The sequence below is a fragment of the Xenopus laevis genome, chromosome 9_10L (genome assembly GCF_017654675.1).
Source record: "Xenopus laevis strain J_2021 chromosome 9_10L, Xenopus_laevis_v10.1, whole genome shotgun sequence".
NCBI lineage: Eukaryota > Metazoa > Chordata > Amphibia > Anura > Pipidae > Xenopus > Xenopus laevis.
In genome coordinates, this window is record NC_054387.1 from 89,802,240 (window position 1) to 89,815,442 (window position 13,203).

Consider the following 13,203-nt stretch of genomic DNA (forward strand, 5'->3'; position numbering starts at 1 on the left):
AATACAATTTATAAACAAATGAAATACCTGGAGATTTTTTTTATAATATGTTTAAGACTGATTTTTTTTTTGCCTAAATTTTCAATTGATTTGTTAATAAATTGTTTTGGTAACAATATTATGCAGAACCCCTTAAAATATATTGGTTACTATACAGGAATATACTAAAGGGGTAGTTCACCTTCAAACAACTAGTTGTTTTCAGATAGATCACCTGAAATAACGACTTTTCCAATGACTTTCTATTTTCTATGTGTCACCGTGTAAAGTGTAATTTTTCACCTTCTGAAGCAGCCCTGGCAAGGGGGGGGGGTCGCCGACCCTGTAAACTGTTCTAAATAGATACATTTAGTTGATACATTTCTTATCTTTGTCCCTGCTGAGCAGAATCTCTGGGTTTCATTACAGGCAGCTGTTAGAATTGATACAATAGTTGCTAATAATCCAGAGATGCTGATGAGAAATGTATCAACTAATTGTATCAACTAAATGTTGCAAAATTGTAGCAGTTCAGAATTTGCTCCTGAATTACTGAGCTGACAGACTGAAACACTAGAGTCAAGAACATTAAACTTTAAACTTAGATTTTGGAAAAACAGTAAAAAAATAAATAATGAAAAAAGTCTTTATTTCTGGGGAACAACCTGAAAACAACTGAACTGAAAAAAGTGTTTGGAAGGTGAACAACCCCTTTGAGAGACCCTAAGATATATAATTCAATAGTAATCATCTAAGCATCAGATGAACAAATTACTACATGGACCAGGACAGGTTTTTAATAATAATTCACAAGCACCGTAATTCCTGCTGATGACTCTTTTTCTTCCTTAGTGAGTGGAGCCCCAGTTTCTAGGCTGACTTTGTTCAATTGCTGAAAGGATAATGAAAGTAACTCTGACTGGTTGCTATGTGTTACTGCGCTTGTGCAAACTTGCTCACTGTTTAGGGCTATTCCACACGGGGAGATAGCCTTGCGTTTGCGGTCGCGGCGACAAAGCGCCGCGCCAGTCGCCGCGACCGGCGCAGGCGACAGTTTTGTATGGGCGCCTATGTAAAAACGCCTGTGCTAACCACACGAGGCGATGCGCTTTTCAACAGTCGCCTGAAAATGCCTCGCCAGGCTTTTTCAGGCGACTGTTGAAAAGCGCATCGCCTCGTGTGGTTAGCACAGGCGTTTTTACATAGGCGCCCATACAAAACTGTCGCCTGCGCCGGTCGCGGCGACTGGTGCGGCGCTTTGTCGCCGCGACCGCAAACGCAGGGCTATCTCCCCGTGTGGACTAGCCCTTAAGGAATGGGTGCTGTTGAGGAAGACTATTGACAATATGATAATAGCAGCTAGCCTGGCTTTTTGAGGTTTGCCTAAGTACTTTAGGCTAATGCCACACAGAGTAGATTTTGGCACCAAAATACATACTCACATGCTTCCATGCCAAAATCCACTCTGCATGCCTACACCTGGGCTGAGGCAATGGATTCAGGTGTAGACACATGGAAAGGCTGATGCCACGTAGGGGATTCTCTGCCTGTGTTTATCTGAAAATCAGCCTTGTCTGGCATTAGCCTTAATGTGGGAAAGTTTACCTTGCTGATTCTACAGAATGAAGCTCAAGACTTGGAAGAACAGACAATAGATGAGGATGCACCTTTATTGGATGATCCCTGTGTCTCTGTCTAATGAAAACAGTCTGTGAAGCCAAGGATCAAAACCAGGGAGTCAGACAAAAGAATATCCGATCTGTCGATGCCTCCCAACGGCACATTGGCAGACCTGAAGTATCAGGTTCTGCTTCTCCCTCCCACTTTCCCTAAGAGCTATATGCCCAAAAAATGAAAGTGCAGATTAGTCTTAATGGCCCATTCACATGGATGTGCAAATCATGCAACATTCAACTTTTTGGCCCATAGGCTGCGCAATTTTACTGGATTTACTAGAGTACTCTAAAAATGGCTTAAGGGATTGTTCACTTTTCAGTTGACTTTCAGTATGATGAAGAAAGTGATATTCTGAGATCATTTGCAATTGGTTTTGATTTTTTTTATTATTTGCAGTTTTTGAGTTATTTAGCTTTTTATTCAGCAGCTCTCCCGTATCAATCTGGTTGCCAGGGTCTTAATTACCCTACCAACCATGCATTGACTTGAATAAGAGACTAGAATATGAATAGGAGAAGCCTGAACAGAAAGATGAGTAATAAAAAGTAGCAATAACAATACATTTGTAGCATTAACATTAGATTTTTAGATGGGGTCAGTGACCCCCATATGAAAGCTGGAAAGAGTCAGAAGAAGATGGCAAATAATTAAAAAACTACAAGAAATAAATAATGAAGACCATTTGAAAAGTTAGACTTAATTATTCTATAACATACTAAAAGTTAACATACAGATGAACCACCCCTTTAACAGAATTATTTGGCTTTACTAGCCTTCTTTGGGCAAAACCAGTCCTCAACTGTCACTGGTCACAAAGAGATCACCACTAGAGCACAAACATAACTCCCATGTGAAAATGTTGATCTCTGTTTCATCCAATGTGGTAAGCTATGCTATGCTTTATCACCACTACTTCACTACTGCCACAAATCTGAAGGCTACCACCTTTTATACGTCTTTTTTCCTACTGCGAAATTGCCATCTTCTTTTTGTTTTAGGATTTATGTTGCCAAGAAAACAGTGTGTGTTACATAAAAGTTTTACATTTCTTCCCATTACACAAAGAGACAAAGCTTGGAAATGTTGTAGGCTAATTAACATGATACACTAAATACCATAGAGGAAAATACAAGAATGCATAAGCTCATATATTTTTTTTAACAGAATGACTCCTCTTCTAATGTTCAAAAGCAAAATCAGCATGTGGTGGCTAAATGCCATGGTATATTTTAGGGAGGACATTCTCTTTAAGCTCTCAGTCTGGAGACACAGCAGATCGACTGATAAAGGTAAAGATAAGACTAAATTCCTGTAAAACTATGACTATCCTTAGGAAATGGAAAGGCAAAAGCTGCATAATCATGGTTTTGGGTTTCACACACACATAGCATACATTGGTAGATTACTGTCAATAGAAGATACCTTCATAAAATATGAATAAGTTATATTTTATATTTGATTCACAATTCAAGAATCTATTAAAGACTCTTCTGCCATTGTCATAGGAAAAGCAAAATTAAGAAATTTAACATAGGGTATGGTGCCGGCACTGTTCAAGATGGTTGTTTCAAGCATGACATGCAGAAACACCCACTGTACGATGAGTGTACAAAAAAATCAATCTAATTCATATTTGACCTGCAAAATAATGGCTTGTCTAATGACAGCAATAGCCAGGTCATACAATAGTCCATTACAAAGTTACATACAGCACAATATATGCTGTACTGTCCATTAAAAATATGTGGTACATTTTACAGAATTGTATTTAAAGAAACATATCGTTTTGTGAATTTGATACATTTTTTTTTGGATAATCAATGTAACTATATTTATACATAAATCACTATTATTTTTTGCAATGACAGCCTCATAGATAACAAAAGATTTCATATGTCTCTATGTACACTATTTTTTATAACCATCTACAGATCACAAACCTTTAATTATGAAACTCCCAAAGGGTAGATCATAATATAGGTACCATTACAGACATGGTAACACTTTTCTATCTTGTTAACAAGGAATGACCTACCACATAAAAGACTAATGTCTTTAGAAGGTGGCACATCACCATCTATCTGGATATTTCTGCAGATCTGTTGAAGTACCCATTTACTGACACTTCAATTGACACCTTGCACCATGTAACACATGTTTCTGAAAAAAAACCCAAGGCCAATGGCATATGCAAAGTTTTTCAGGCAGCATAAAAGCGCCTATGACCACCTCACCCAGCGCCTATTGACTTATCGGGAAAACGCATGAAATTTAAGGTGTAACCAGAGCATTTTCCTGCAGGAAAGCGTTCATCCCCTTTGGTCATGCATGCTTCTTATTCCAGTCAATGGGAGCATCGGGAGGCGTCATGGACCCAATTTAATCATCTTAAATCTGAAAAGCAATACATGTGCCAATGGCCTAAGTGTTTAAATAGCTTCTTCCACATAAAATCATTGTAATACTAAAAATAAAAAAAACGTCGATAGATTATACATTTATGCAAGCACGTATCTAAAAGAATTTTGTGCAAAAAAACTGTCATAAAACTAAACACAATTTTAATACTTAACAGTACTGAAACACTGTAACTGACATATAAAAAAATATATAAATGCAAAACTTGGGAAGGTTGACAAATGAGCACAAAAGTCAACCAGATGTATTCACTTACCAGAGGCAGTGGCCAATAAGAAGGTGGAATGTAAGCCAAGGATCAGTAAAATAAAGGTATGATGTGAAGCCATATCTTGAAATTTCCAGTAGGACTGGGACAATGATGGGGCAAATGGAACAGGCAAAAATACCATAAGATCCAATTTCTCTGGCTATAATCCGATTTCACAATGAATGTGATCTGGGCTGCTAATCCAAAGCCCGGCAAGTGACAATCCTCACTGTGAAATAATGCTTGTTTTAAAAGGAAGGTGTATTACCTCTGGAGTCAGTATACCCTCTGAGAAACAAATTTCTTTTCCACAAAGTCTCACTGAGAAAAAGCCGAGTTTCTCGAAAGATTTGTGAAATGCATTCCCGAAGCAAAAGGATTATAAGGGGGCTTCCACGCACACATTAATACACCATTTAAAGGTGAAAATAAGGAAAAATCCATTGCACGCCACATAAATAACCAGAATTAAACAGCATGTTAGTCTCCAATCCGGTTAAAGAAGATATATAGGTTGATTAACCTTCAGACAATAAATTTCTTTTCTTCTTCCAGAAAGCAGGGAGGATTGTGCTGAGCCAATTTCTCACAGAACACTCTCCTCAGCCTCTTCTCTTATTCCCAGAGAGAGAATCTTCTTTCCCCGTCTTAGCTTCTGACATAGGATGCGGCTCCTCTCCTACAAATCAGAGAGCACAGTCTCCAGGTAAGTAAATACAAATATTAACTATCAGCTTGGATGGGGCATGCAGCTGCCTGCTTCCATAGACTTCCCCTCCCAGAATGAGGCCCTGTGAAGGCTACAGCTTGGCACTGCTATACTCCTGTGTGTGTCACTGCAGCTCCTGCCAACCTCTGCACCCTTGGGCAACCTCCAGCCTGGCAGCAGCAGCAGCTCCTTTCTTCTACCCAAGGGAAGCCACCACACGGGGAGTTTGTTGGTGGGAGGAGGAGAGGAGTTAGAAGAGTTGATGAGGAAGGCACCGAGTCACATCCCCTCCCCTTCTCCCTCACACATACATATACCTCCTCCTCCTGTGTCACAGCCAGACACAAAGGCCTCTCTCACCGCCCAGCCTCACGGAAAGAAGGAGAGCTTGAAACAGAAGAGGGAGGGAAGGGGGTACAGTGAAGGGAGGAGGGATGCCAGGCCCGGAGCTTTTTTTTCCACTAAACTTTATTAAAAACCAAACAAATCCTTTCAGATTGTATGTGCTAGTTTCAGCCAATATTCCCGAGTATTATTTACAGAATATATATCGAGTATAATACTGGGGAGGGATTGGAAGGGGTTTAAATTCTCATTTGCACGACAATAAATCCCTTTAGGATTATGGGGACTGAAAACAAATTTGTACTTCAAAAGAAGGATATTTTGCGAAGAGCTGAATAACATGAACTAAGGGAAACATGTCCTGACACACATTGTCATATATAATAGATAACAAGAATAACTCCACCCAAAGAATGCAGTACAAATACAAATGGCTGCAATACTAATAGACCCGTACCAGTCTGCAGGTTTGATGCAGTTGTATGTAAGGATATCAAACAAATCTAGTAATTGTTACAAATATTAACCAAGATATTCTCTCAATAGAGAAAGGCTGAGGAGAATACTCACACAATTCCACTACTTTCTGGAATAAGAAAAAAAGTCATTTTTATTACTGCACATGCGCCTGCCCAGTAGCGATGTGCAGGTCAGAATAACCCCCCGCAGGGGTGCTTCACCAATGAGGCGAGTTGAGGCCTCAGGCGGCAGCGCCCCACTAGGTACCAGGGGCAGCAAAAATGCTGCTCCTGGTACTTTAAGAGCGAAGGCAGCGGAGGGGCCAGGATCACCCCTGACCCCCCCCCCCCAAGAAACTGCACCCATCCCTAACCTTGTGTCGGCCCCATTTATATACCAACACCTACCCAGCTAGGTTTGCAACCTTTTCTGGAAAAAATACCAGCCTTCCGATATATATATATTTTTTCCTATTAAAACATTGGGATCAACCATCATTTGTACGCGCCAGGTGGCAACCCTATGCCCAGGCCTGCAGTGATGTCACGGATGGGGGCAGGGCATGCTAGCGCACGAGTATATAAACAGGACCGCATCCTGCGGAAGTGGTGCACTAGTGGTCGGCATGCACATCCAGTGCCGGGCCAAGTCGACTGGGTGCCCTAGGCAACCCAGCTGATTACGTCACCCCACTCGCGCATGCGCAGAAAGAGGGAAAGTGAGTGCGCAGAAGGAGGAAGTGTGAGTGTGCATGCAAAGAAGAGCAGCGAGCCAGCGCAAGAGACGATGAAGCGAGAGTGCGCATGTGCCAAAGAGCGCGCTGATGCCGAGTGAACTGATGCCGCAAGTTCTGCACAAAATGGTCCGAACTAGGGGACTGCCTTTGCACCCTAGGCACGTGCCTCTTCTGCCTAACCCTAGTTCCGGCCCTGCGCACATCACTACTGCCCAGGCTCAAGACAGAAGAGGACAGCGTTGGACTAGGGGAGTTTGGGCCTACTGGGTCTGCCACATCTGGAGCCTACACCTAACCCCCCCCCCATTGCCACCCCCACTGCCGCAAATAGGGTTGCCACCTTTTCTGGAAAAAAATTCCGGCCTTCCTATATATTTATCTTTTTTCCCTATCAATAACATTGGGATCAATCATAATTTTTACCAGCCAGGTGGCAACCCTAGCCGCCAATCCCCCTCTGTTCCTTCTTTCCCCCCTACCAGGGAGTACCTTCTTCAACGCGTTATTTCTTCATGCAGTTGTGGGGAGGTCAGGAGGGAATAAAGGCTTAGCCAGCAGTGGGGAGCAGGTCTGGGCCTGTGGGCCCCATAAGGGTTGAGGGCCCCCCAGTCCGACCCTGGAAGGGGAAAAAGATTGTGGCGAATGAGCTTCTACAGAAATACCCTGACCAGTGTATTTTACTGTTAACAGGTATCAGGTATTCAGTTATAATCACTGGGCGGCACCTAACATTTTGGCAAACCCCAGTGATTATACCTTTCGTTCTCCTTTGAAGGAGAACTCAACCCCCCACTAATAAAAACCCCTACCCAGAGCCCTACATAGTCCCCCCCTCCCTGCTCCCCCCACATAGGTGATAACACCTATAAGTGCCCAATGGATGTTGTTCTTACGCTCTGCCAGTAGTAAATCAAAGTGTGGGTGCTTCAATCCTGCAGTATTGCAGTGAATTAGCTTCTGAGTGCTCTCCTCAAAAATACGACTATTTGACCTATAAGTGCCCCTAATCCTTTACTCGCCTATAGGTGCAGAGTAAGTGCAGCGGAACTCATATGCGCCATCTTCTGGCTCTTCAGTATTCTTTGGGTCCTCTTCCTTCCCTTCAGAGGGGAGCAGGGAAGGGGGACTATGTAGGGTACTGGGTAGAGGTTTATATTAGTGGAGGGGTTGAGTTCTCCCTCTGTTTGCATAAGGAACCATTGTGTCGTCTCCAGCGTGAACACACTTGGCTGATTTGGGTAAAGAAATTCACCTTACAAAAAATACTTTTTGTGTGAAGTTAATATTATTATATGTTATTATATATTAATTAATAAATATATAATATAATTAGCATATAATTCAGTATTAATACTGATGACGGTGATATTTTTTGTACACTTTTGTGGTGAGACTCCATTATTCAAGGGACTATTCATCAAGCATAATTCCAGGGACGAGTGGCGCCCTCAGCTGTTCTTGACCTACAACTGCCAACATTTCCTAAGATGTAGTTTACCTTCAGCTGCAATGTCAAAGGTCAGAAATATCCTTGTGTATCATGTCCTACCATAACATTTAATTCTTATAACACGTACATTCACTCATGCACACACTTTCTCTGTCTCTGTGATTGCAGTACTTTTTACATATGTTACTTTATTCTCTTAGTAAAAATATGGGACTCATTTCTGTACCTTTTTTCATAAACATGTAATAGCATAACATATCAACAAATATAAAACATAAAACAAGTGGTATAAGCATCACTTTATTTAATCACTTTCAGGCAGTTAGGCACTTGCAATGGTTTCAGCACCTTTTGATATCGGGTTACTGTATTTGGATTAATAAAACATGAAACAGCGTGGCAGGGCTCTCATTATATTGCCAGCATGCGGCTGATGCTCCTGGAAAGATTTTTCATAAAAATGCAGGAGTATGATAAGATTCAAACAAGATTTTATACAAGTGGTACTTACAGTATACATGCCATGGTTTTTAATTCAGGCGTCATATTTTTTATTTGGGCAGGTGTATGGACATTTTATGGCCAAGCTGAGGTCAATGGGTCTCATTTATCAACACTGGGCGATTTTGCCCATGGTCTGTTAGCTGTAGCAACCAATCAGATTGCTGCATTCATTGTTCTTCTTGCAGCTGGCTTTAAAAAGCTAATCAGTAATTGGTTGCTATAGGTAACAGCCCATGTGCAAATTTGCCCAATGTTGATAAAAGAGCCCCTATGTGTTTTTGTGTAGATGAGTCTTAAAATTTGTTTTGCATGGCAAGTATATGTTTCTCTGTTACCTGCTACTGAGTTGGCATCAGTTGTTTTTTGTACTTTACCTGTTCACCCTGGTTCCTGGGATCTCTACAAAGTTCTCCACCAACAAATTCTGATTCTTCTTCTATTTTCTTCTCAACAGTCACAGCAGAATCCTTATAATGTAGGATCAGGCTATTTTTTGTGTGATTGGTGATATTATCATGGCAGCTACTATATAGCTTTTGATGCTATTAGTGATTTTACAGCTCCTTTAGTATTTTGCTTTTGGCACAAACAGCAAGTCACCTCAAAAACTGCTCTATGATCTACATCTGTCTTTCATGGAGCCTTTGCCCTTCTTTTCAAACTGCAGATTTAAGTAAACTTAACATATTCAGTCCTACTAGCTGAATATAAAAGGAAGGTTTCCATGTTTGGGTTATACACGTATTTATTGCTCATTGCCATTCCATGATATGATTCTGAATAAATATCTGTGGACACAAGGCCTTTTGTGTCTCTGTGCTGTACATGTTAAAGAACACCACTTTCCAGATAAACTGTTTTCATTGCATGGTTTATGAGGTACAAAAGTCAGAATGATGTTTTTGTCAGAAATATGTTTGCTCAGTGGTTAACCTCAGCCCCTGTTCTGGAGCTCATTGCCACAATGTTCTGATTGTTCTGTAAGTGTATTTGCAGACATAAAAGCATTTAGGACACATAACTGGCCTGCTGTTCCTTCTATTCATACTGTGCCAAGACCTATGCCCCTGCTATTCTGCTCCTATATATTAAACTAATGATGCCTACACTGGACACCCATGTTATAACACAGATTTATGCTCTCATGCCAACAAGTTCCCTGTTCTTCTACCATTCAGCAGCAGTTTTGTTCTAAGGATGAATCAGTCGATTTATTGGCCAAAAATAATAATAATAGTAATAATTAACAGCAATTATATGGCCCATCTCAACCCATAATTATCTTTTGCAATACAGTGCATTTTACATACCCGGTATCAGACAAATTGTGTCGTTTTTCCTGAATTTTATGGTGTCCCAGAAATTATGTCATTTTCATGCCATCTGGGCAACATAAAATCAGGGTTCAACTGGAAGTTTAATTTTCTAAGGTGAACTTTAAAAAAAGGCATCAGACAAAATATAGGGTTGTCCTTCATGTAATCATCTGTGTATATGTGCTGCTCAACGAGCTGCAAACCCCGTGCCGGAGTGCAAAGGTTTCCAAGTAAAGGAGATAATAGCCGGAGAGCACGTTTTCTTGTTTTAAAATGACATCTTTTTATTTGCAGAAAGTCCTGCACAACATGTTTCGGCTACATCGGCCTTTATCAGGTGCATAAAGTACAGCGGTACAACAAGCTATGGTTAAATAGCTTGTTGTACCACTGTATTTTATGCACCTGACGAAGGCCGATGTAGACTAAACATGTTGTGCAAGACTTTCTGCAAATAAAAAGATGTCATTTTAAAACAAGAAAATGTGCTCTCCGGCTATTATCTCCTTTACTTTAAAAAAAAGGCAGTATGCAGTACCAGCTTACAGGAGACATACCATGTGAAAAACAAGAATGTGCCAGTGCATTATACTCTTTTAAATATAAAAGGAATGTGCTTAAAAAGTATTTTGTGTTGATTTATTGAAAATTTATGAAACCCCCCTATTGGTCCCACCCATTTGTTGCACTTCCTGTTGTCTCCTTTTCCAAACTGTGCTGGGGAAACAGGGGGGGGCACGTTCAGCCCACTGCATTGTAGGATAGGAACCAGTCAGAAGCTAGGCTGACCTGATAGGGAAATAAAACATTTACTTGTGTGACTGTAGGGCTGTGGTTGGCTATCCCCCTCCTACTGTACTTCTGTTAGGGACCATAAGGCCATGCCCATCCCTCATTTGAAACATGGACAAGCACCATAGCAGATGTATAGGGGTTATTTTTATAGATTTACATTTTTAGCCCTAAGTGAATTCACACCATTTCTTATTCATAATTACAAGAATATGTTATTTGGTAATGCTATATGTCTCCATCAGGACTGGGCCAAGCCGACTAGGCACCCCAGGCAACCAGGTTGGCTAGCCCGTCCCCCCACCCGCACATGCGGGCAATTAAAACGGGAAGGGCAACAAAAAGGGCCGGGGAAACCTAAAGGGAGAGACAGAGGAGAGGGACAGAGGGGCAAGTGACAGGGGTAGGCGAGTGCTGCAGACGGGAGCAAATTTGAACTAGGGGTAGGCAGAAGAATCTTGAACAGGCACCTGCCAGCTCCCCCACATCATTGCACCCTAGGCAGGTGCCTCTTCTGCCTGCCCCCATTTCCAGCCCTGGACTCCTTTAATGCCACTGTTTAAAATGCCAGTTACTAATATCTGCAAATTTCTATATGTAGGCCACAAAATGTGTGCTTATCACTTTGTGCATTTACATGAATCATGCACACATTGTAGCCATAATCATCAGAGTGGGGATGCTATAACTTCCAGTGCATTAGGTAGTCCATGTTGAAGCAGCGAATTCTGGGACTTGAAGTCCATCAGCATTTGGTGGTAGGCGATGCACTTATTCTTCTTGTAGGGATCTAATTTGTTTTTCCTGATGTGATGTCATAAGTGTGCTGCTCTCATTCAGGCTTGAAAACAAAAACTCCTCTCAAGGGGAGAAGGAAGCGTGATAACTGGACTCTAAAAGCAGATGGACTTCAAGTCCTAGAGTCCATCATTTCAACATGGAACTAGGTGAGAGAAGAGTTGAATGAAGTTCCCTGCAAGGCAAATTATCATGGTTTCCACTGAATGTGAGGAATAGTGTATATGTCCAATTATTTAGATAGTGTTTTATCATATTTTTACATAATACCCAACTTAATTATGTGTGGTGTGTGTGTGTGCATTTTTACTTTGTCTTTACCATTTTCAAAATATACTTTTTTAAAAAATGGGCGTTGGTTTGAGCAATCACTCTCTCTTAAAAGCTGCAAGTTAGCAGCGGGGGAAGATCTAGCCCTCAGACAGAAACCAAGGTTCAGCAGACTTCTACTTCAACTAATGCTATTATACAGAGAGGCATAGGATCCTCAATACTATGACTGGAGGTAAACAAGTTAGGGACCACCTTATGGGGTTTACCTTGACGTGGTATGGTGGCTTTTCAACTTTATGATCATAACTTTGTAACTAAAAACCCCTGTCTTTGTGAACACATGCATTTGCATATCTACTGAATTACTTAGACAGGGACCCAGTGAATGTGCGCTGACCCATTTGGTTATGTCAGTAGCACTTCCCTTATACTTATATATATTTCTACTTAGCAATGTGAGTGCTCCCACAACCCCCCTTTTGTATTTGCTATTGTAGCCTGAAATTTGGCTAAGCTTCATGTGGTTTGTAGCACCCTCCATACCCACCCCGATCAACTAATGATGGCCCTATGTTTTTAACTGCACCAAATCACACTTCTGACACCCATTTACATTCACTATACTTATTACTACACTTATTTAACTTGTCCTTTACTTATTTTAGTTCACATTTTTTCTTATTTATACCTGTATTAACACATATACATATATATATATACACTTTCTAAGTATGCACTTATATATTTAATTTTACTTTGTCTTTACCATTTTCAAAATATACTTTTTTAAAAAATGGTTTGGGCAATCACTCTCTCCCACAACCCCCCTTTTGTATTTGTGTGCATTTTTCCCCAGTTTAAAGTGGGTACCCCTGTCTGAAACAATATTAGTAGAAATACCATTAAACCTAAATATAAGTTAAAAATTATTCCTCCAATGCCTTGGCTTAGGGCAACAATGAAATAAGCATATCCACCAAAACCCAGGTTTTGAGAAATGTAGATCTGAATAGTGATGGGCAGTTTTGTGCTCCTGAATCAATGGTTTTAAATAGCGCAACCACCCCATACCCTTCAAATGAGCTGTATGCTACATCTACTGCAGAAGTAAGAACTGTGTTAATAGGTATCAGTATGTATAGTTTCATACTTTGAACTCTTGCCCAGAAACTTCATCACAGGGAAAGGCTGTAGCATTTTTTTTTTTTTTTTGCCGAGCTGAGCACTATGCAGCAAGAATTACTGCGCCACCTCTTTTTGACAAAGTGTAAATGTATTTGTCCAATAGCTATTTACAATGTATGCTCCTGCAGTAGATGGTGTGTGTGCAGCTGTTTGAATGTGGAACAGAATACATACCCCTCAGTAAAGCGCCTGAGGGAGAAACCTTTCTTGCCTACCCTTAGTTCTGGCCCCGAGACTTAATTGCATCTCCAATCACCCTCTTATCTGTATTATACTCAGTTGTGTAATATTTCCAATATCTGCTGCAGAATG

General features: G+C 40.8%; 1 protein-coding gene across 1 annotated transcript in view; it reads right to left on the reverse strand.

Moving 5' to 3' along the window:
- Positions 1-5,473, reverse strand: part of bmpr2.L (bone morphogenetic protein receptor type II L homeolog) — a 92,678-nt gene extending 87,205 nt beyond the window's left edge. Inside the window, exon 1 of the mRNA XM_018236169.2 lies at positions 4,331-5,473. Within this exon, the coding sequence (XP_018091658.1) occupies positions 4,331-4,466 (136 nt within the window). The 5' untranslated portion in view covers positions 4,467-5,473. The remainder of the gene's footprint in view (positions 1-4,330) is intronic.
- Between the last annotated feature and the right edge of the window lie 7,730 nt (positions 5,474-13,203).